General features: G+C 56.2%; 1 protein-coding gene across 2 annotated transcripts; it reads right to left on the reverse strand.

The window, feature by feature from the left end:
• Window positions 1–8,249: 8,249 nt before the first annotated feature.
• On the reverse strand, window positions 8,250–13,431 carry CPLANE2 (ciliogenesis and planar polarity effector complex subunit 2). 2 transcript variants are annotated; one of them, XM_079101162.1, is made up of 6 exons: window positions 13,279–13,431; window positions 12,925–13,051; window positions 10,236–10,388; window positions 9,545–9,669; window positions 9,094–9,230; window positions 8,250–8,925 (listed from the first exon to the last, which is right to left on the reverse strand). In XM_079101162.1, exons 2-6 carry the CDS (start codon window positions 13,034–13,036, stop codon window positions 8,676–8,678), a joined length of 777 nt encoding a protein of 258 aa, XP_078957288.1. In that variant the 5' UTR covers window positions 13,037–13,051; window positions 13,279–13,431; the 3' UTR covers window positions 8,250–8,675. The 2 variants fall into 2 exon arrangements, with proteins under 2 accessions (XP_078957288.1, XP_078957289.1); XM_079101163.1 differs by having other exon boundaries at window positions 12,925–13,074; window positions 13,279–13,425.
• Between the last annotated feature and the right edge of the window lie 7,336 nt (window positions 13,432–20,767).

Here is a 20,767-nt window from a genome sequence, read left to right on the forward strand (position 1 = left end):
AGCTTCCGGGCGTCCAGGCTAGGTCCCTCGCTACGGGGACTCAGCGCCTCGCCCCACCCAGGCTCGGCGCCGGGCCCCGCCACACCCCCTACCCGGGGCCCGGCCCCGCCCAGACTCGAGCTCCGCCCCATCAAGACGGCACCCCCGCCCCCAGCCCAGGCTCCTGCCCCGCGGTTCTCAGACCTTCCCGCCCAGCTCCAACTCAGCGCCGACTCCTCCTGGGCAGGCCCCGCCCCTCAGACCGGCCCCGGGACCCTGGCCTAGCGCTCCGCCCCTCCGGACCGGCCTGTCCCTCCCAGGTCAATGCACCGCCCCTCCAGCCGCTCCCCTGCTTGGCGGCCAGACTTATCTCCCACCTGCTGGGTGTGCGGCAGCCCTGGGGCCAGGTAGGCGAAGGGCGCAGACACCAGCATTAAGTTTACCTAGCGGACAGTTGGCTGGGGTGGTCATACTGGTACAGGAGACCGGGCAGGATGTCCGAGGCGAAAGCGACAAGGAAAGCCTGCAGGGCACGAAGGCCTTCAGGGCCACATCCTCTAATTCACCCCCATTCGGGTCCAGACCTGGATGAGCCTGCCCTCCGAGCTTTCCCAAACCTGTGACTGCTATCCCAACTCCATCTCCCACTTCCCTATTTCTGTGGGCCCCGCCCCCTCCTCTCCCCACCCCCATCTCTGACCTCTGTCTCCCCCTCTGTATCCCCTTCCCCTCCTCATCTGTGCTTACATTCGCCATGGCCGACAGGTGGGCCATGGCATCTAGCAGGAGCAGACAGATGCCCAACACCCGGCGCCTTTCAGCCGCTGGCTGCGGATCCTCACGGATGGAACTGTGGGCATCCAGTGGGATCTCCACCCATTGCTGGGCCACCACAAAGATGGTGATGAACTCAAGCTGCGGCACTGGGAGACCGGAAGCATCAGGCCAGGTCCCCCAGGCACACGCCCTGTGGTGTGGGCCACTGGTCACCTACCCCCAGGTATGCATCCAAGGGGCCCTTGCACTGGATGAGCTCACAGTCCGCTGAGTGCTGCAGCTCCTGCCTCGTCTAGATGTCCCACATCCCTGCCAGCTGCCACGGCGCATCTGGGCCTTCAGCTTCCTGCACAGAGGCAGGGAAACCAGAAAATAGCCGTAACAGTAGCCTGTGCAAGGAACGACCCTTTCTATTCCTCCAACACTCCTTAGAGTCAGTCACCATGATTATTCCCACCTTACAGAGGAGAGAACAGAGACCTAGAGACTTTACCCAAGCCTCCCCAAATTTCGAGAGGGAGAGCCAGGGTTCAAATTATCTGTTGGCCTGTGGAGTGCAGTGCTCTTAATTCAGGACTCAGTGCATCCCTACATAAACATTCTCAGTCTCTGGAAGCTTCTCTTCCAAAAATAGTAATCAGAAGCCCTCCATTTACAAAGCTCTTTCCTGTTCAGCATTGCATAATCCCCTTAGCTCTTTTGGAAAGGTATTATTGTTCCCATTTTTCAGGTGAGAAAACTGAGGCTCAGAGAAGCAAAGACACACAGCTTACATGACAGGACTAGGCCTTGTGCCCCATGGACTGACACCCAGGTGAGGTTTCCTTCTGCTTCTCTGTCATAAAAGCCCTGCCCACAGCCTGGCTAGGCCAGCTCTGTCTCGCTCTCCTATCCCCCACACTCAGAACAGGAAGCCCTCGCCGTTTGCTTCCATGATGATAAGAGCTGCTGAATCAGCTCAGGGAGGCAACCATTAGGACTGCACCATTGTTGGCAGACACAGGGTACCTTATCTGGGACTTAGTGGCTGCAGAGCGGTGACTACCTCTCTGCCAGTGCATGCAACTGGCACCTGCTCCTTCCACCCATCTTGGAGAGCCCAGAGGCAGATCCTACCCCTGCCACACTTGAGGATTGGATGACCCTCGCCTTTCTCCAAGAGCCAGCTACAGAGGGGTGCTCACATCCTAATTCTGCATCCAAGCAAGGCTCTCTACTCACCCGGGCACCCTACACCCCTGGAGGCCCGCTGCATCAGTTGGCAATGTGCCCTCCCTCTCTGGAGCAGGGTGACCCCTTTCCCCACTTTGCTGCTGATCCTCTGGCCTCTTCCCCATTAAGGACTAACCCTGCTGACAGGAGAGCCATGCCTGCCTTGCCCACCACGCCTAACCCCAGGCAGCCATGTCCCCAAGGGCCTGCTAGACCACTACTCAACATGATTGCCAGTGGGGCTCTTGTGGCTCAGGAAGATCGAGTCCTGATGCTGGGTGTTATGGTTTGGAAGTGAGGTGTCCCCAAAGACTCACGTGTGAGACGACGTAAGAAGGTTCTGAGGAGAAATGATTGTTTTTGTTGTTGCTGTTGTCACCATTGTTATGCTTGGGTTTTGAGGGTCTTAATCAGTGAATTAATCCCTGATCGGGTAACTGGAGGCAGGTGGGCTGTGGCTGGAGGAGGTGGGAACTGGGGCGTGGCTTTGGGGTATATATCTTGTATCTGGAGCGTGGAGTCCCTCTGCCTCCTGATGATGTGAGCTGCTTCTGTCTGCCACACTCTCCCACCATGATGTTCTGCCTCACCTCGAACCCCGAGGAATGGAGCCGGCCTTCTGTGGACTGAGACCTCTGAAGCCGTGAGCCCTAAATAAACCTTTCCTCCTCTATAATTGTGCTGGTCGGGTCATTTGGTCACAGAAGCGAAAAGCTGACTAAAACACTGAGTAGGATCTTTCATGATCCTCCTCCCATCCTGACAGTGACTAAGGTAGTCACACAGTAACAGCAGCTTGGAGTCTGGCCCTTTATGATTTCTAAACACTCCTCCTCCTTGTTCAAGATTAGGAGCTCCCGGGGTTGGAGAGGCCAGCTTTGAGCAATTTGTGTCCCCAGCATCCAACCCAAGATGTGTAGCAGGGAGGTCCCCACAAGAGATGATGATGAGCTCCAACTGCAGCAGGGGGAGGGGGGGAGTCAGGCCTGGGGCCCCTGTGAGGACTGAGTGAAGGAATGAGTCCAGGCACCAGATGTTCACAGATGAGAAAACTCTAGCCCAGGAAAATCAAGAACCAACTTCAAGGTCAATAACAAGACCTGGGTAGAGAAAAATGCAGAGCCCAAAGGGTACTACTGGGACTGCATAGAGCCCCTTGGTCAGCAGGCAGCAACCTCAGGGGCAGCAAATGTCCTCGCCTGCCTTTGAAAAATGCCACGTGTAAAGGAGAAGAGTAGAAATTGACACGCTGAAAAATGAAGATACTGAAAGGGAAGGCATCTCATGGAGGGTCTGGGTCCTATGCAGCTCTGGACAAAGGACAAAGCTGGTCAAAGTTCTGTCTGGTGTGAGGGGCAGGCACAGTCCACCAGGTCAGCCCCTGTGCTCCTATTCCCCACTATCCCCTCATGCCAGCCACGTGACCCTGACCACCCTTGCCTGAGAGTGTTGGAGCCGACACCAAGATGACAGCAAGCCCTGGGCTTTGCTCACCTGAGCTGGTGAGCTGCTCAGCCACGGAGGGGTACACGGGCTGCAGAGCAGGACTGGCACTGGGCTCAGCACAGTGTGCTTCTGGAGAACCTGAGGTTACAATGTGCACTACCATGTCCAATCATTTTGAGGTTTTGAGGCCTTTTTCCCCAGGCCTGGTTAAGGATCTGTGGATGGACAGACAGGTAGGAAGGAAGTTGGACTGGTAATTCATAGATTCATTCAATCAACATTTATTGAGCACCTCTGTATGCTGGAGGCTATTCCAGGCACTGGGGATAAATCTGTCAACCCCACTCACAAAGGCTCTCCTGGAGATCACGTTCTAGTGGCAGAGACAGGCAATAAGCAAATCAGCAAAACGCTGGCCAAGAGCCTCCTCAGATTAGGCAGTCAAGGAAGACCTCCTGACGGAGGCGGCACTCGGCTGAGGCCTAGATGCCCGTGCAGCAGGTCACATGAAGTCTGGAGGAAGAGGATTCTGGCTGAGAACAGCTGGTGCCAAGGCCCCAGGGTAGAAATCACCTTGCCCTGTTCAAGAACCAGCGGGCCAGTGGGAGAGAAGCAGCCAGAAGCCAGATGGCACACGCTTTGCAGGCCACTGTGAGGGGTCCGCGTGGTTTTCCAGCTGCATTCTACGTGAGAACCCACCGGAAGGCTTTGAGCAGGATATTGTAGATGTGTCTTGTGTCTCCACAGATGCCTCTGGCAGCTGAGGATGGACAGAGCGGGGCGAGCACAGGCAGGGGACCTGCTGGGGGACTTTGCTATTGTCCAGGTGAGACAGAATGGTGGGTGGGTCTGGTGTGGGGGATGGGAGTGGAAGCGGTGAACAGATTCAGGATCAGGGTCAGCTATTTGGATGGACAGGCAGTAGCCGGCTGGCTGGGTGGGAGAGTCAAAAGCTTCTTCCCTTCTTCCCCATTCTAGGCAGGAGCTCTCTGAGGCACCATGGAACACCCTGAATACTCCCTGGCAGCCCTATATCATCCTGATGTCAGGAGAGGGTGGAAAAGCAACCCAGGAGTGTGGCAGGAAGCCAGAGTGGGATCCTGGGATGTTGAACAACAAGGCCTGACTCTTTCCCTTACACCTGATAGCCTGAGAACCCTGGGAGCTGGGATTCTGGGCCGGGAGGCCTGAGAAAAGTATCACCTCCTGTCCTAGAAGTTGCTGCAGTCTCAGAGGGGGGCCAAGGTGGCACTCTTGTGCTTCCTGTGCTCAGGGATGCCATGGCCCAGAAGGACAAGAAGATGCTGAAAAACGCCATCCCTGGGTGACCAGAGAGCTAGCCCATCTGCACAGGGAGAGGGCACAGTGCAGGGCAGAAGCCAGGCCCAGGCTGACCCCAAACACCACTGTGGCCATGGAGCAGATCTCAGAAATACTCCAAGTGGCACAAATATGGCAGAGGGCACCTGAGGAATGCACCCCTGCTGGCACCGATCTCTGATCCTCAACCCGGCAGCTGACCCAGCCCACCAGCACATCCCCCAACTCGCCCGCCACTCACACTGGTATGTTGCTGCTCATGGTGACAAGGCCTGAGATGAAGACCAGGCTGTCCATGAGGGTTGTCTTCAGGCAACCCAGCCATGAAGAAGCCTGTGCGCCCCATCTCTGAACTCCAGCGCAGCTCCTGGCCCTCATCCCCAGGCCAGACACACCTAGGCAGGCAGAGCAGATGGCCTCCTTGTCTCCAAAGAACGCTGGTACGTGTTCCAGGGGCTGATACATGTGCTGGCATAGCGAGTGATCCCAGTATGAGTACAGCCATCAGCAAGGGCTGGGGTCTGCACCAGGCACCTCTCCCCCAGGCAAAAAGGGGCCATAAGGCAGCGAATGACAGGGTCTCTGCAGGAAGTTTGAGAGCTCTCTTCTGGTGCCCCAGCAGTGCTATGCTGCCAGGCCTGGAGGAGAGAGGAGACTGAGCCGTCTCAACCCCAGCAGCCAGGCTGCCTGTTCACTCCTGGGCCAGCAGGCAGGCGATGCCCACCTATGCACGTTTTTGCTTCCCACAGACTGTGTGGAGTATAACCCCTGCCACCTGCCAGCCTTGAGATCCCAACCGGACCCCCTCCAAGCAGCCTTCTCACCTTTTGGTGCCCTCACGTGTTGAAGCAGGAGACGTGGGAATTGCTGCTCCGCATCTGTGAGTGGAGAGGGAGTCAGCAGCCCAGCCCTCTGGCCACTCAGAAATCGAATGGGAATACAGCATCTCTCAGTAGGGTCAGGGGGTGCCAGGTGCTTACGACCAGAGAGCCCATCTGCCCACAAAGTTCAGCCTGGCTTGTTGGGCACATGCTGCCGCAGAGAATTGCGCAGGTGCAGACCCCGCGCAGGACCCCTGGCCTGGAGACTGCCCTGGCTGACCCTGCCGGCCCCACCTGCAGCTGCGCGCTAACTCAGTGTCTTGAAGTTGAATAGTCAATCCCTGGGCGCGCTCGGCTTGGCCAAGCGCACCGCGCTGTAGCTGCACTCTGGGGACTTTGCGTGTGGCAGGCTCAGATCCCAGGGTGGGCCCGACTCGGCCCCTCTCATCACAAGCTCAGCCGCAAGGTGACTGATCTCGTTCGGTGTGCGCGTTCTTGCCATCTTCAAAAGAGCCTCGGCGCACGTTTCCTCCCGAGGAGGGAACTAGCACCCTCATCTTTCAGACGTGGAGACAGACGCCGAGTGGACCGGTGTCCTCTAGCGGCTGCTCTTGACCGTTTTGGGGGACTTCTCCCAACGAGCCAGGTCCTGGGCTGAGCGCTTCATGCACTTCGCCCGTTTTTATCATCACGGTCCTTATGCGGCTGACCCTCGGGCCAAACCCATTTTACCGACGAGGTGCTGAAGTCCTCGCACAGGTCGCAGAGCCGGTTAAGGAGACCCGTGGGCCGAGCCTGTGCAGCCCTCCCCGCCGCGCTCACCTCCGGGAGGAGCAGCCGAAGGCCAGCAGGCTCCGCAGCGTCTCCTCCGGCCGCGGAGGCGTGGGGTGGACTTTTAGGAACGGTCCTCCCCACCCTGTCTCACTTCCGTCTCGGGTGAGGAGCGGGGTCTGGGCTTGTCAATCTCACTAAAGCGGGAGCTAACGGAAAATCGCGGCGTCAAGAGCGATTAAGGTTCGTTCCAAGGAGGCGCCAGCGCCGCCCACCGCCCAAAATGGACAGGGGTTGCTGCGGGATTCCTGGGGAGCAGAGAGGGGATGTACAGATGCACTACTCTGGCCACCCGGGTGGAGGAGGGCCGAGAGTCCCGCCTGGTTCCATCAATCTGGGTTTTCCCGTCGCCAAAAAAATGTCGGCCCTGGAGTCTGGGGTGCCTAGATACAGTGGTTGCCATAACCGTCCTGGGGGCAACAGGCAGGTAGGCGAGGGTGAAGGGACAGGGCGCAGTTGCAGGTGCAGGGATCTTCTCGACCACCCCACGGGGCCACCTTGGTTAAATACAGCGCAGCAGGCCAGGCACTGCTGACAGATCTGCCACTCCCAGGTTCCTCTACCAGCCACTGTAACAAGGACAGTGACAGCAGCCATTTACTGCACCCTTACTTGTGCCTGGCACAACACCAAACACTACATGTTCGCTTCTGTTATCTCCACTGCACCAGCATGTCCACTGAACACCTGGGAATTACAAGGACAGTCAAAGGTCACCCAGCTTCCCTTCACCCTCCTTCTGGGCCACCCCCAAGGCAAGCGTCCTCCGTTCCCCCCTATGCTGTTCCACCTTTCTAGAACAGGGTAAGGATACCGCCACCCTCCAGTCTAGCCTTCAGGGTGCACCTCCGCACACCTCCAGAGTGCTCTGGACCCTGAGCCCGCTGCTGGGCACACACCTCCCTCTCCTGGTCCAGGTCTGGTATAAGGGGAGGGCTCAGCTGACCAGGATGCCCAAGGAGGTAGGAGATCTAGGGCAGGACCAGGAAGCCCCATCCCACCCAGGACTCACCCAAGTCCCCTGTGGCCACCCAGCAGCCTCTGCAGGTCTGGCTTTGTATCCCCTGGATACAAGGCTGGAGTGACACGGGGCTGGGCGGCAAGAGCTGAGAAGGCAACTCTGGGATGATGGAGGCTGGACTCTAGGCCAGACCTCTGCCCTCTCCCCACTTGGTTCTCCCTCGGGGAGACATACTGGAACTGTTCACCTCTTGATTTGGGGTGAAGGTGGGTGAAGGGGTCCCATTAACCAAAGAAAAGCCCACACCAGAGGCAGTGGTGGTGTGTGAGCACCTGGTCACCAGTGGGCAGAGTGCTGGGGGCGGCCTTCTCCAGAGGGGTCCCAGCTGGGTCCGGGTATGGTAGGGTAAGGACGCCAGGGCCCCTTCCCTCGCGCCTCCCCTCACCCCACTCTGGCCCACTTCACCGGTGTCTGGCTGACGGGGCACGGGGAACCCAAGGCTGCCTGCTCACCACTTTGCTGCCCTTTTCTGCAGAGCAGCCTGTGAGGACACCTCCCCTGACCCCCACCCAGCATGGCCTGGTCCTGCTCAGGGGTGCTTTCTGACTCCTGGGCTGGCCTGACAATTTTGTGAAATGCACCAGAGTGAAGGGATTGCCTCCTGGACCCTCGGGTGGGCTGCATCTCCCAGCCTCCCCCCAGCTCCAGGTGACCAAGTGACTGGATGCTGGCCAATGGAATGTGGGCAGGAGGTGCCCGCCCCAGACCCGGTCCACAGGAACCTGCTGTGTGACTTACCACTAGCATTCATTCCCTGTCTGCGGCTGTTGATGCCCAGGACCTCAGGACCTCAGGGCCTGGGTCTCAGAATGGAGTAGACACCAGGCCCCTCACCTCCTCCTGAGGTGAGAACTAAGCAGGAAAATACACTTTATTACAGAGTTAAGCCACTGAGGCTGCGGGGCTTGTCTGTTACAGCAGATTGTGTGACTTTAATTAATAAGGTGCCCGGATGAAGGCACATGATGTCCAGGCCCTGCTCAGCCTCCCTCCCCCTCCTCACCCCAGGCACCCTTAATGGGTGCTGCAGGGGGAAGGGTAGCAGGAGGCTGGGGAGTCAACTGAGCTCCAGGCCCCACCTGGAGTCCTGTGCCCACCTCACTGCCAAGCATTCTGCAAAGAAAGTACCGCTCGGTGGGCCGTGCCACCAACCCTCAGGAGGGTCAGAGTTCCACCCCAGCAGAAGGTCCCAGGTCCCCTGCCCTCTGGCCTGAGTCACATAAGGGTTGGGAGTGGGGATCACTGGTGTCCTCTCATGGTGCCACCCCTCAGCTGGGGGTATATTCTGCAGAGGTGGGAAGCAGGCCAGCGGCCACCTGGTCCTGATGCCACAGCTGCTCAGCAAGGCCATTGAGCACATGGGCAATGTCAGCCAGCCCAGCCCGTCCGTCCAGCGTGCGTCCATCAGCCAGCCGCCGCCCGGGCACACTCTTCACTCGAAGCAGGGGCAGGTCCCAGGCCTGCCGGAAGGCTGCGAGGTCCCGCTCAGGCACGTCTGTGTGCATATACTGGTCAAATCTGGAGGAAGGTCAAGGAGCCTGGCCAGGCACCTCTGCCCACTGCCCCATCAGACCCAGCCTTTGCCCTCTTGCCTAAGGGCTAGACCCCACGTGGGGTCCCTGAGCCTGCGCTTTGTGCTTTGTCAAGGGTGGCCTCTTACTGTCCCAGGGACCACCTAAAGGATACTTGGAACCAATGACCATCCTGACAACACCAGGGGCCTCACTTGCCCTATGGGCCAGCTGCCTAGGCAGGTCTTCGAAGGAGGCACGGTCAGTGAAGGAGAAGAGGAGGAGGAAGGCGTCTGCTTTCTCCTTGCAAGCCTGGGGATGGAGAGGCCAGCTCATGGCACAAGGTCACATGACCACACCATCACACACCCATGGGACCAGAACCTCGGAGCTGGCTGCAAGAGCCCAAGAATCAGGAAGCACTCCTGCTTTCCCAGGGTGGGAAACCGTGACTGGTCGTATGGCAGAGCTCAGCTGGGACTCAGCGCCCATGCCAGTTCAGAGCTCTCCCACCCAGCACACCGTCCAGCTCATCATGACCCGCTCAGGGCCCTGCAGACGGTGGGCCCAGCTCAGAACTCCTCAGACACCCGCCCCCCCAGCGCTGCTGGGCCGGCCCTGCTCACCGGCAGCATGTGATCGAACTTTTTGAGCGCAGACTCCCCACAGTCCCAGAACTCAAAGCGGAACATGATGACCCGGTTGCTGGCCTGTAGCTTGGCTGGCCAAAACACCACTGTGGTCTGGATGCCTGAGGAGGGCCAGGGTCAGCCATTCAGGATGGGAGAAGTGTAGGGGGACAGGGGAACAGGAAGGAATAAGAAAAGGGATACGTCCCTGCCCTGGTGGGTCCCCACCCTGATCCGAGAGGCACAGTCTGTGACCTGGAAGAATTTTTAATTTCTTGGGGGGAGAGAGACTTGCCCCGGAGGAGCCACTGGTCTACCAGGAAGGTGCATCCCCCGCCATGACAAAGCAGTTTCACTGCCTGTACAAGAGACCCAAAGGTCCAGGGACATTGAGCGTGTCGCACACGATGGACCAATCTGTCCAGCAGAAAGAAACGAGACGGGAGGAGTAACATCTCCTGATCTCCAGCCCTGTGGCAGCCCGTGCTGGGCATGTTACCATCCCCAGTTCCAGCTCCAGCCCTGTGACGTTCCTGTGGGGCTGGTACGATTGTCCCCTTGGGATGGAGAAGACACGATGGGCTCAGAGACATGAAGTGACTTCCCAAGGTCACAGGGGGAAGCTTCCACCTTCTGTCTTCCGGCCCAGGGAAGGCCTCCAAGGATGGGCAAAGGGTGGGCCACTCACCAGGGGTCTCATGGTGCACCACAGGGACCTCCAGGCCAGCCAGCTTGGCCACCAACGCCGTCTTACCCACACCACTCTTCCCGGACACGAAGATCTTGTAACTGGCCGTGTCGATGGCTACAGGCGGGGGCAGCACTGGCCGCTCAAGCAGCCCTGGGGCAGGGAGGGAGCCAGGGAGGGTCAGGGGTCAACCCTGCCCTTGCCCCAGTGGGCAGCCTCATCTCTAGGGCTTCTTGAGGGACAGCCCGCCGTCCGTGGTTCCCATACTTGTTCCCTTTCCACAGAAGCCTGGGACACACAGAGAAGGTCCAGGTGCTTCTTGTTCCTTCGCTGATACTTAACGAGGCCTGGGTATGACACCCTCAAGTGGGTACGCCCAGCTGTTAATCCCCAAAGAGGAATTCCAATCAGCACTGCTGGCCCTCTGACTTCTGGCTGCTGGGTACTGCTGTGACACAGGTAATGAGTTTGGTGGCTCTAAGCAATTCCTAGAAAACCTGCTCTACCTTAACTCAACTCTTCCCCCACACACAACTGATGACATAGCGAATCCAATAAAAACTGACCCTCTGGGCTGGGATCATGGCTCAGTGGTACAGTGCTTGCCTAGCATGTGTGAGGTGCTGGGTTCGAATCTTAGCACCACACACAAATAAATAAATAAAGGTTCATCAACAACTAATTAAAAAAAAAAAAACTGACCCTCCATGCACACCTCTGCTCAGTGTGATCCCTACACACTTCTTCGCTTCCCCTCCATGAGGCAAGACCGTGACTCTCCCCCTTCCCAGAGGAGGGACCGAGGCTGGTGTTCACTTATTCAGTCATAGGCTAGGCAGTGGTGCAGCCTGGGTCAAGCCTGGGTCCAGATGACCCCAGCCACCATGAGATGGAGAGAGACAACTGGCCATATTAGAGAGTCATACTTTTTCTTGAAGGAAAAAAAAAAAAAATCACACCAGGCGTGGTGGCCGCCACCTGTAATCACAGCTCCTTGGAAGGCTGAAGCAGCAGGAATGCTTGAGCCCAGGAGTTGGAGGTCACCCGGACAACATAGTGAGACCCTCATCTCTTTAAAAAAATAGTGAAGATATTCGTGGTGGCACGCTTCTGTAATCCCAGCTCAGGAGGCTGAGGCAGGAGGATTGCAAATTCAAGGCCAGCCTGGGCAACTTAGCAGACCCTGACTCAAAATAAAAAATAAAAAGGACTGGAGACGTGCTTCAGTGGAAGAGTGCCCTGCATTCAACCCCCAGCAGTAGCCCCCGCCCCCCCAAAATTGAGATGTCTACAAACGCTGGCCTGCTAGCTCTCAAGAGTAAGGAATGACTTGGGTCTGACCCTCTTGTGTGCAAATACCAAAACGAGATTCCTGGGATTATGAGGGATCCTGTCATCTTCCATGTCTCATTTGGACTGAGTTTGGGTCCAGAATCTCAGAGGACCTTAGTCCTGAAATCCTTAGTTCCTTGCTGCTCACAGTATGGTCCATGGACCTTCATCACTGCTGTCCCTGGGAACTTGTTAGAAATGAACATTTCAGCTGCCCAGACCCACTGGCTCAGAATCTGCCTTTTTATTTATTTTTTCTTTTTCTTTTGTACTAGAGATTGAACCCAGAGGCACTTAACCACTGAACCACATCCCCGGCCCTTTTTAGCATTTTATTTAGAGAGAGGGTCATGCTGAGTTGCTTAGGGCCTCTCTAGGTTGCTGAGGCTGATTTTGAACTCCCAACCCTCCTGCAACAGCCTCCTGAGCTGCTGGGATTATAGGCGTGTGCCACTGCAGCCTGGGCCAGAATCTGCATTTTAAGAGGATTCTAGGTGAGAGGCTCTGCCTGGAATTCTGGGGTTCTGTGAGCAGGGTCTTGGGTCACTCCAAATAGCACCCAGTTTGGGGGGGCTGGTTTTCCTGATACTATTATGACATGCTCTGGATTTCCCACACACAGGAGCAAGGTTTCTCACAATTCTTTCTTAATAGGGAAGTAAAAGCAAATGTGTTTTCAATTACGACAAATAAACCCCATACAGCCAATCTATAGGGATCTTTGGGGGGGGGGGCTTTAAATTTAAAAATTGGAAGGAAAAAAAAAGTCAAAATCATGACACATCTACAGGCTAAGGGCCTGGAAGTCCCTAGCTGGGGACTGCCCTCTTGTTCTCTGCAGGAAACCTGTTGGCGCTTGTTCTCTCCTGGCCACAGGTGAACTCAGGAGGCTAATGCCAGGCCCCTCAGATGGCTGTTGGAAAGTCTTGCTTGGGTGAGCTGGCTTCAGCCTGGGGGGCACCAGTGTCTTATTCCGGGAGCAGGACGTGGAAGAGCTTTGTGCTCCCGAGGGTACATACTGGGCAAGTCTGTAAAATGCTCTGGTACTGAGGCTTAAATGGGAGTCCGCTGTGAAATGCGCCCAGCAGAGGGCTTGGCGCCCAGTGAGGGCTCAGTGGACAGCATCTCTGGTGACGGGCGGCTGGCAGGCTAGGTTGTTTCCATGTTCCTGGCTCTGTTGATGGAAATAGTTCTAAGGAGGTTTGCGGGTGGGGGTCCAGGGGTCACCAAGGCCAAGGAGTGCGGTGGGTAAAGCCGGTCCTCACTGCCCTGCTTCTATGCCCACCATCCCCCAAGCAACAGGTGACACGGTCTTCCCCAGAGTGACAAGTGACAGGCTGAGGGCGGGAGCACTTACCAAACACCCGACGGCGGCTCTTGCGCAGGATGCAGGCCAAGTACTCCTTACCCTCGGCGGTCTCGTGCCAGTCTGGGACAATCACCGAACCGTGTGCGGGAGGTCTGGCCATGGCTGAGCATGCCAACTAGGCAGAGAGGAGGCGGAGTGCTGGGAGTGGGCGTGGGAGCGGGGGTGACCGCCTCAAGCCGGACCTGGGATCCCTCCTCACCGCCGCCTTCCCCGTGGAGCCCCAGCTCCCCACCCGAAGGTGCGATTCCACTGCCCCCTCTCCTCCGCACTGCTCCCTGGGGACAGTCATCCAGTACTGCCCTGGAGGGTATTTACACGACCCGACTCCCGGGGCCACCTAACCTTCACCGCCCGCAGTCCACGCCGGCGAGCGGGCTCCGGGGGAGGTGGTCCCTTTAAAGGCCCGCCCCGCGCTTCGCCGAGCCGCGCCGCTGCGAGACCCGCTTCCGCCCGGGCTTCGGCGTGCACCTCCCGCCCTCGCGCCGATGCCCGAGGCGCATGTGCGAGGCCGTTGCCACGGAGACGCAGGGGGCGGGGCTGAGCGGCTGGGTGCCCGGTGGAGTCCGTTGCTCCTGCAGTGTGGTCTGCGGGGCGCACCGCGCAGGGACACGAGGAGGACAGTGGCCTCTCTTCTCCACCCCTCCGCCCCAGCCCGTCTTTTCTCCCAAACTTGATCAAATTGTCCAGGAGCCTTCCTCGCCTCGCTGTGTCTCAGCTTCCTTTTCTATAAAGTGCTATTTTTTTAACCTCTTAGGGTTCTTTTTTTTTTTTTAATATACTTTTAGTTGTTGATGGACCTTTTATCTATTTATATGCGGTGCTGAGACTCGAACCGAGTGCCTCACACATGCTAGGCAAGCTCTCTACCATCGAGCCCCTCTTAGGGTCCTTTACAACGGTGCCTCCAGAGTTCGTCACCTCTGGCTTCACAGATGGGGAACAGCAGCTTGGAGAGGTCAAGGGACTTGCAGGAGGTCCTAAAAATGAGCCAGAGGTCACTCGTTCATCTATCGTTTCATTCTTTTCATTCAACAAAAAGAACTACCATGGGTCCAACGGTCTAGGTGCCGAGGATACGCCGGGGAAGGAGAAGCCCTGCTCTCCTGCAGCGGACTTTTCAGTCCGAGTCTGTGGTCCAACCGTGGTCACCCCACCTGTAACCCAGAAGGTGGGTGCTCAGTAAACACCCCTGGGTTGGAAGGGTGCAGGTGGGCTCCTACTGAGAGGTATCTATTACATTTAATTTTTACCACTTCCTTTCTGCAACATATTCAAGTCAGTCAAGTCCCAGTTCTGCAAGGAGTAAGCTAAGGCCAGACGGTGGGACTCTTCAGGGATTACTTCACTTAATTCTATGAACATTAAATTCGGTGTAAATAGTAGCATCCCTCTTTTACTGATGAAGACATACAGAGGCATAACCCGACTTTTCTGAGGTCACACCACACAGCTAGTCAGTGGAAAAGCTTGACTCAGAACCCAGTGGTACCTGACTGTATAAAGCACATAGCTGTTCTGCCAGAGTGGGTTTTGTGTTTTGAAAAGTTCGCTCCCAACCACGAGGAGGGCTGTTCTTAGTGAAGCTAAATGCAGCCAGAGGCCACAAATCCACAAATGATTGAGGCCATTATGTCCGGGGGGTGGGTAGGAAGGTATGAAGACATGTCGGACAGGGCGCTTCCCTCAACTGCTTACGCTGCAGCCAGGCAGAAGTTCAAGACAAATAACCCTCCCGACAGGATCCTCTGCCTACTTGACTGGGTCATACAGTTCCCTTCCTGCAGCTCTTCCTGCATCTGCCCACACTCAGGCTGCCCACCCACGTGTGGCCCTTTTCACGGGCCGGGTGAGCCCCGTGGCAGGGCTTGATCTGAATTGGCTTTGAGCATCGAAGCTTCCCGTCCAGCCCTGCCCTGGCTTGGCTCGGGAGCTCAGCGAGGGCGTGAGAAAACAAAGCGACTTGGCAGCTGCGGTTGTCAGTTAACCTGGAGGCTGGGTAAGACATCACATCCTCTTGGGCACAGAGAGGGAGGCTGGTGGTCAGAAGAACCCGCGGCCCCACTGTGAGACTTTTGGATGCTCCAAAGACTGCGGAGCTGTTAAACGTGGACTCTGGAACCCTTGGCCTCCAACCCTGAGAGGTTCTGCTTCTCGGGCTGGAGTGGTGTCTGAGTCTGCACCTTTAACAAGAGCACTGGCAGTTCTGAAATTGGGGTCTGTATTAGCTTGGGCTGCTGTGACCGAGGGCTTCAATAACAATTCATCTTCCCACAGTTCCGGAGACTGGAAATCTAAGAGCAGGGGTTGGTTTCTGGTGAGGCCACCACCTTCTCCATGTCCTCACAGGACCTCTTCTCTGGACTCCCCCTCCTGGTGTCTGTTCCTCTTCTTATAAGATCACCAGCCTTTTTGGATTAGGGCCCCAGTGTTATGGTCTCATTTAACCTTCATTACCTGTCTTCTCTTTTTGCAGTTGAACCCAGGGGAGCTCTTACCACTGAACTATAGTCCTAGTCTTTTTAATTTTTTAAAAATTTTTAGACAGGATCTCACTAAGTTGCCCAGGCCAGCCTTAAAACTTCTGATTCTCCTACTTCATCCTCCTGAGCAGCAGGGATTACAGGCCTGTGCCACCATATCTGGCTATAATCTCTTCAAAAGATCCAGCTCCAGCCTGGTGTACCAGAATACATTTGTAATCCCAGTGACTTGGGAGGCTAAGCCAGGAGGACCACAAGTGTGAGGCCAGCCTCAGTAACCTAGCAAGACCCTCAGCAACTCAGTGAGTCCCTGTCTCAAAATGAAAAACAAAAAGGGCTGGAGATGTGGCTGTGGCTCAGTGGTAAAGCACCCCTGGGGTCAATCCCCAATACTTAAAAAAACAAAACCAACCAAAAAATACCCATCTCCCAGTACACTCCCATTGGGATTAGGGCTTCAGTCTATGGATTTTGTTGGGGCACAATTCGGTCTGCAACAGGGTCCGCAGACCTCGTGTGGACAAGCTGCTGCTGAGAGCGGGGAGTCCGTACTGGCGGGGCCAGCTTGGTCCAGTAGGTCCCACTCTCCCTTGCCCTTCAAGCTGCTTCTCCTTCAGTGCCTCAGACGAGACAGGTGGCCCCAAGGTCCCTCCCAGGGTAGAGCCCTTGTTTGACCTCCCCACAAGTGTTTGCTGAGCGCCTCCGGAAGGCCCCACAGGCCTTGAGGGGGATTCCTCAAGGCAGGGACACAGCCTCCAACCGGAAGGAGTGGTTGGGAGCTGGGGGAGGGTGGAGAGAGTGAGGCCCGGCAGCCCTGCCCAAGGTCCCTGGGCTGAAAGCCCTCTCCCGGCCTCCCCTCGCACCTGCTCACCACCCGGCCGCGGCCTGGATCTGGGTATCTGGGCGGGCTGGTGAGTATTTGACAAATGCATGTCCTCATCCCCTCGCAAGGGGGACGGCTGGCTCCACCTTCGAGGTGGGCCTTCTACCACATTCTCCAAGTGGGAGCCCCTGCCGGACAGTCAGGTCAAGGGCGCACCGACCTTGTTGCCAAGTCTGTGGCCAATGCTCAGTCCTCAGATCACCTCACACCAGATGATCCCCAGGTGACTGAACAGATGCTGGTGCCCCTAACTGGAGGGCAGAGGAGGATCCTGGGGGTGAGGGCAGGGTGGCACTGCCTGGAGATGGCACAGCAGGCAGTGGGGCGGAGTTCAGTGCTATCTGCAGCAGACCGACCAACTCTGAAGCAATGGGTGTGGAAGACGCAGGCCGACAGAGCCTGGAGGACGGGTGCCACACAGGCAGGAACTGCAAAGAGGCTGAGATGAAGTACCAAAGCTGATACCAAAGCTGACCCAGCAGTCAGGGACCCTGGCAATGATGCGGAGAGCCCAAGAAGAGGGTGGTGATAGGGGAATGATGCCAGCTGAGCTGAACACGGAAAGGTGTCCTCAACCTGGGCAGCACCATGTGTTACTCTCTGGCTTAACACCCTCTAATGGCTGGGCGAGGTGGTGCAAGCCTGTAATCCCAGTGATTGGGAGGCCAAGGCAGGAGGATTGTAAATTGGAGGGCAGCCTCAGCAATTTAAAGAGACTCTGTCTCAAAATAAAAAATAGAAAGGGGTAGGGATGTAGCTCAGTGGTAGACCACTCCTGGATTCAATCCCCAGTGCTGGCAAAACACAAAACGAAACCCCCTCTAATGGCTTCCCGTTGTACCTAGGAAAACGCCTGCCTCCCTCCCTCGCCACAGCCTGCAGGGCCCACCAGCCCACCATGCCTCACACCCTCAGCTGGACTTTTTCCTCTCCTCCTTGAATGCCCAGCTCAGATCTTTGTTCCTGTGGCTCCCTCTGTGTGGAACACTTTCAGATTTTCCCATGACTGGCTTTGGACATTCAGATCTCGGCTGAAATATGGCCTCTTGGGAAAAGCCTTTATGGGATGAGTCCAACCCTGTTGGTATTCCATTGCCATGTGGGATGATCTTCTTAGCTCCCTACCTACACCTGTCTGTTCCCTCTCCCCAACCCCCATGGAAAAAGGCAAGTCCACAGGACAGGGACATGCTATGCAAGACTAACAGTGGGGACTATGTATTTGTTGAATGCAAGCCAGATTCTTCTTCTGCCCCTAGATCTGATCAATCATCGAAGGCTGAGAGATACCCCGGTTTTTGTTTTTGCAGTGTCGGGGATGGAACTCAGAACCTCACGCATGCTAGGCAAGCGCTCTACCACTGAGCCACATCCCAAGCACCCACACATTTCTTGGTTAGGTCCTCTCCTTGTTGCACTGCCTTGCTCTGGAGACTTGTTCCTGGGCCCTATCTCTCGTCTCACCCTTCTCCAGTTCTCCATCCTCCAGTTCTGCCCTGTCCACTCCAGTCACAGTGACCTCAAGGCTCCAGAAGGGCCCGTTGTGGAGCCTTGGACCTCTGCATGTGCACAGGCTGCTCCCTACCTGGAACTGTCTGGGCTCCTCTGGAATTGTCCCAATTCCTCTCATCTGTCCCAGGCACTCCACTTGCTTTCTTGCCTTCTAACCAAGCAGGTGCACAGATTTTTAAGAAACAGAACTTCAGGGGCTGGGGCTGTAGCTCAGTGATAGAGCGCTTGCCTAGTACTTGTGAGGCCCTGGGTTTGATCCTCAGCACCACATAAAGACAATAAATAAAATAAAGGTATTGTGTTCATCTACAACTAAAAATAATAATAATAATAATAATAATAATAATAATAATAAAGAAAAAAAATTCAGGGCTGGGGCTGTAGCTCAGTGGTAGGGTCTATGTCCAGCGTGCCAAGCTACATTTGATCCCCAGGAGCCACATTCCCAGCCTTTTTCTTTTTTTCCTTCTTTTTAAACTTGAGACAGGGTCTTGCTAAGTTGCTTAGGGACTCAGGGTGGTGGCCCACACCTGTAATCCCAGCGACTCAGGAGGCTGAGCAGGAGGCAATCAAGTTTGAGGCCAGCTTAGGCAAGTTAATGAGATTGTTTCAAAAAAACCAAATCAAGGCCAGGTGCAGTGGTACATGCCTGTAATCCCAGCGACTCAGGAGGCTGAGGCAGGAGGCAGGATAGAAAGTTCAAAATCAGCCTCAGCAACTTAGCAAGGCCCTAAGAAACTTAGCAAGACCTTGTCTCAGAATAAAAAGTAAAAAGAACTGGGGATATGGCTCAGTGACCCAGGTTCAATCCCTGCTACTCCCCCCAAAATATCAAAACAAAAAAAACCCCACAGAACTTCATTTCCTCTGACTCCATTTACTCTGTCTCTGAGCTTCTAATCTCTCTGAGGCCGACATGTTAGTTCAGTGATCTCCTGGCAAACTCAAGTTCAGCTATTTTTGATTCTTGACAATGTCAGGTTTTTCCATTTTCTCCTCCTCTAGCCCTGGGGCTGCTGTTCCCTGTTGGCGAGGCCTACCCAAATGCCAGGGAAGCCTAGCTGCCTAGGCACTGTCTCTCTTCAGATGCCATCTCTCAGGGGTCTCCTGGTGAAGGGAGAACTCCCTTCCCCGTGGGGTTCTTTTAAGAGGTGCCCTTTCGCACTCTCCTTGGGACATGGACAATCTATCTGTCCTGTGTGAGGCCTGTAGACCTCTCACCAACCTGCTACTGCTCACTGCAAGGTGAGGCTTGATCCCACCCACCTGGGCTGAAGTTGGAAGTCTCCAGTTTCATCTGCCCTCGGCAGGTTAGCAGGGCTCAGCGCAGCTCTGGGAATGTCTGCTGAGCAGGAGCGATCCCTGGGTCCGCTCCAGACTTTCCTGGCCTTCCCCACTCCTCAGGCTCCCTGGTGGGGCATGACACACTCTGCCTTTTAGGCACTTACTAAGACATTAGCTTGGCTTTGAGCATGCTGACAGGGTCTGGGCCCAGAGCCTGGCCTTGTGGGGATGACACCAACTTTCCCACAGCTGGGGGCTGGGGCAGAGAAGGGAGAGGGCCAGCCTGGGATGGTGCTCAGGCAGAGACCAGGGAGGGGGTGCCACCCAGGCCTCCCCAAGAGAGGGAGGGAGAGACAGGTTATTTTTTCCTTTCCTTCTCCACCGCCAGACTGAGCACCCAGGCTCAATGCTTCTCACAGGGTGCCCCCAGGTGGCCTTCCGGGGACTCACACCTGTTAGGTGGATTGACAGTTCTAGTGGTTCCAGCTGCACTGCTACACTGTAAAGCTGGCATCATCCCTGCCATTTTTCTGCCTTCAAGACTCAAAGTAGTGGGATGACTTGCCCAGCTCAAAGTAACAGCGCTACCTTTGAATCTAGATCTGTTCTGGTCCCTACCCTGCTGCCTCCCTATTATGTGCCCTTGAGTACAGAGCCTCATCAAGAGCTGAGGGGGCAGGTAGGCGCCACTCTTGATCTGATGCATGTCAGCTGTCACCTCCCATTTAAGTGATGAGCCTCTGCTTGACAACTTCCAGCAATGGTGAGGCCATCGCTTCCCACAGCGTCCATGAGCACAACGGCCTGCCTTTGTCCCTGTGGTACTCGCAGGATGAAGGGGTACTGATGGCCACGGATGGAAGGCGGAAGGTGGCTGGGAGCACTGGGAGGGGGAGCCTCAGCCAGCCTGTTGGGTTTCGAGGTGATGCCTCCTGTCCTGCCTGAACCTGAGGGACTCCAGGCCCACTGTTTCCAGAGGACTTACTCATGTTCCCGGGGGAAGGGTGACAGGAGGCAAAGTCCTGGGCGAAGGATCTGGCTCAGGACGGGACATGGGCCAGTCCTGTCATTCATACCCAATGAGCGTGGGCCTCTGGCCTCTAGCATCCGGAAAAGCAGAACTCCTGATGGGGTGCTGTGCTGGGGGTTGGGCAGGCAGTGGTGCCGCTGACCAAGACCAGGCCCCGTGCTAGCACATTTCACGTACAGCTCCGCCTGACCCTCATGACCCTGTAGGGCAAAAGAAACTGCATTCACAGATGAGGTGGCGGGTACCCCAGGTTAAGTTGTAAGTGGGGCGAGGCAGGACTAACAAAGGCCTCGGGGCGTCAACTACCTTTGCTATGCTGCTTCAAGACCTGGGGTTCTGGGTCCTGCTCTTTGCTTAGGAGGCCAATGCAGATGTTGTCCTGGCCCTGGGGCCAGCACTCCAAGTTCATCGCCTCCCTTGGGTCCCCTCTGCAGAGCGGGATGGAGGCTCTGCAACACCAAGTCCTTCAGGAGACGGGGGCTTATTAGACAGCGTTGTTCTAGAGAAGGGACACAGAACACTGCTCCTGGAGGACACGGAGCACCTTTGCAATGATGGCTTCTAACGTCAGTCTCCACCCCAACTGCGTGCCACCACAGCACATTTTCTTTTCTTTTCGGCTCTAATAAACAGAGAAGACGA

The sequence above is a fragment of the Sciurus vulgaris genome (assembly GCF_902686455.1).
Source record: "Sciurus vulgaris genome assembly, chromosome: 1".
Classification (NCBI taxonomy): domain Eukaryota; kingdom Metazoa; phylum Chordata; class Mammalia; order Rodentia; family Sciuridae; genus Sciurus; species Sciurus vulgaris.

Excerpts from the sequence above, each read along its gene's own strand:
- CPLANE2 (XM_079101162.1), bottom strand. The coding sequence starts at position 13,036 with ATGGCCAGACCTCCCGCACACGGTTCGGTGATTGTCCCAGACTGGCAC. Across the intron at positions 10,389-12,924 it reads GAGCCGCCGTCGGGTGTTTG|GGCTGCTTGAGCGGCCAGTG; the intron begins GTAAGTGCTCCC and ends TCCCTGCCCCAG. Across the intron at positions 8,926-9,093 it reads AGGATGGTCATTGGTTCCAA|ATTTGACCAGTATATGCACA; the intron begins GTATCCTTTAGG and ends ACCTTCCTCCAG.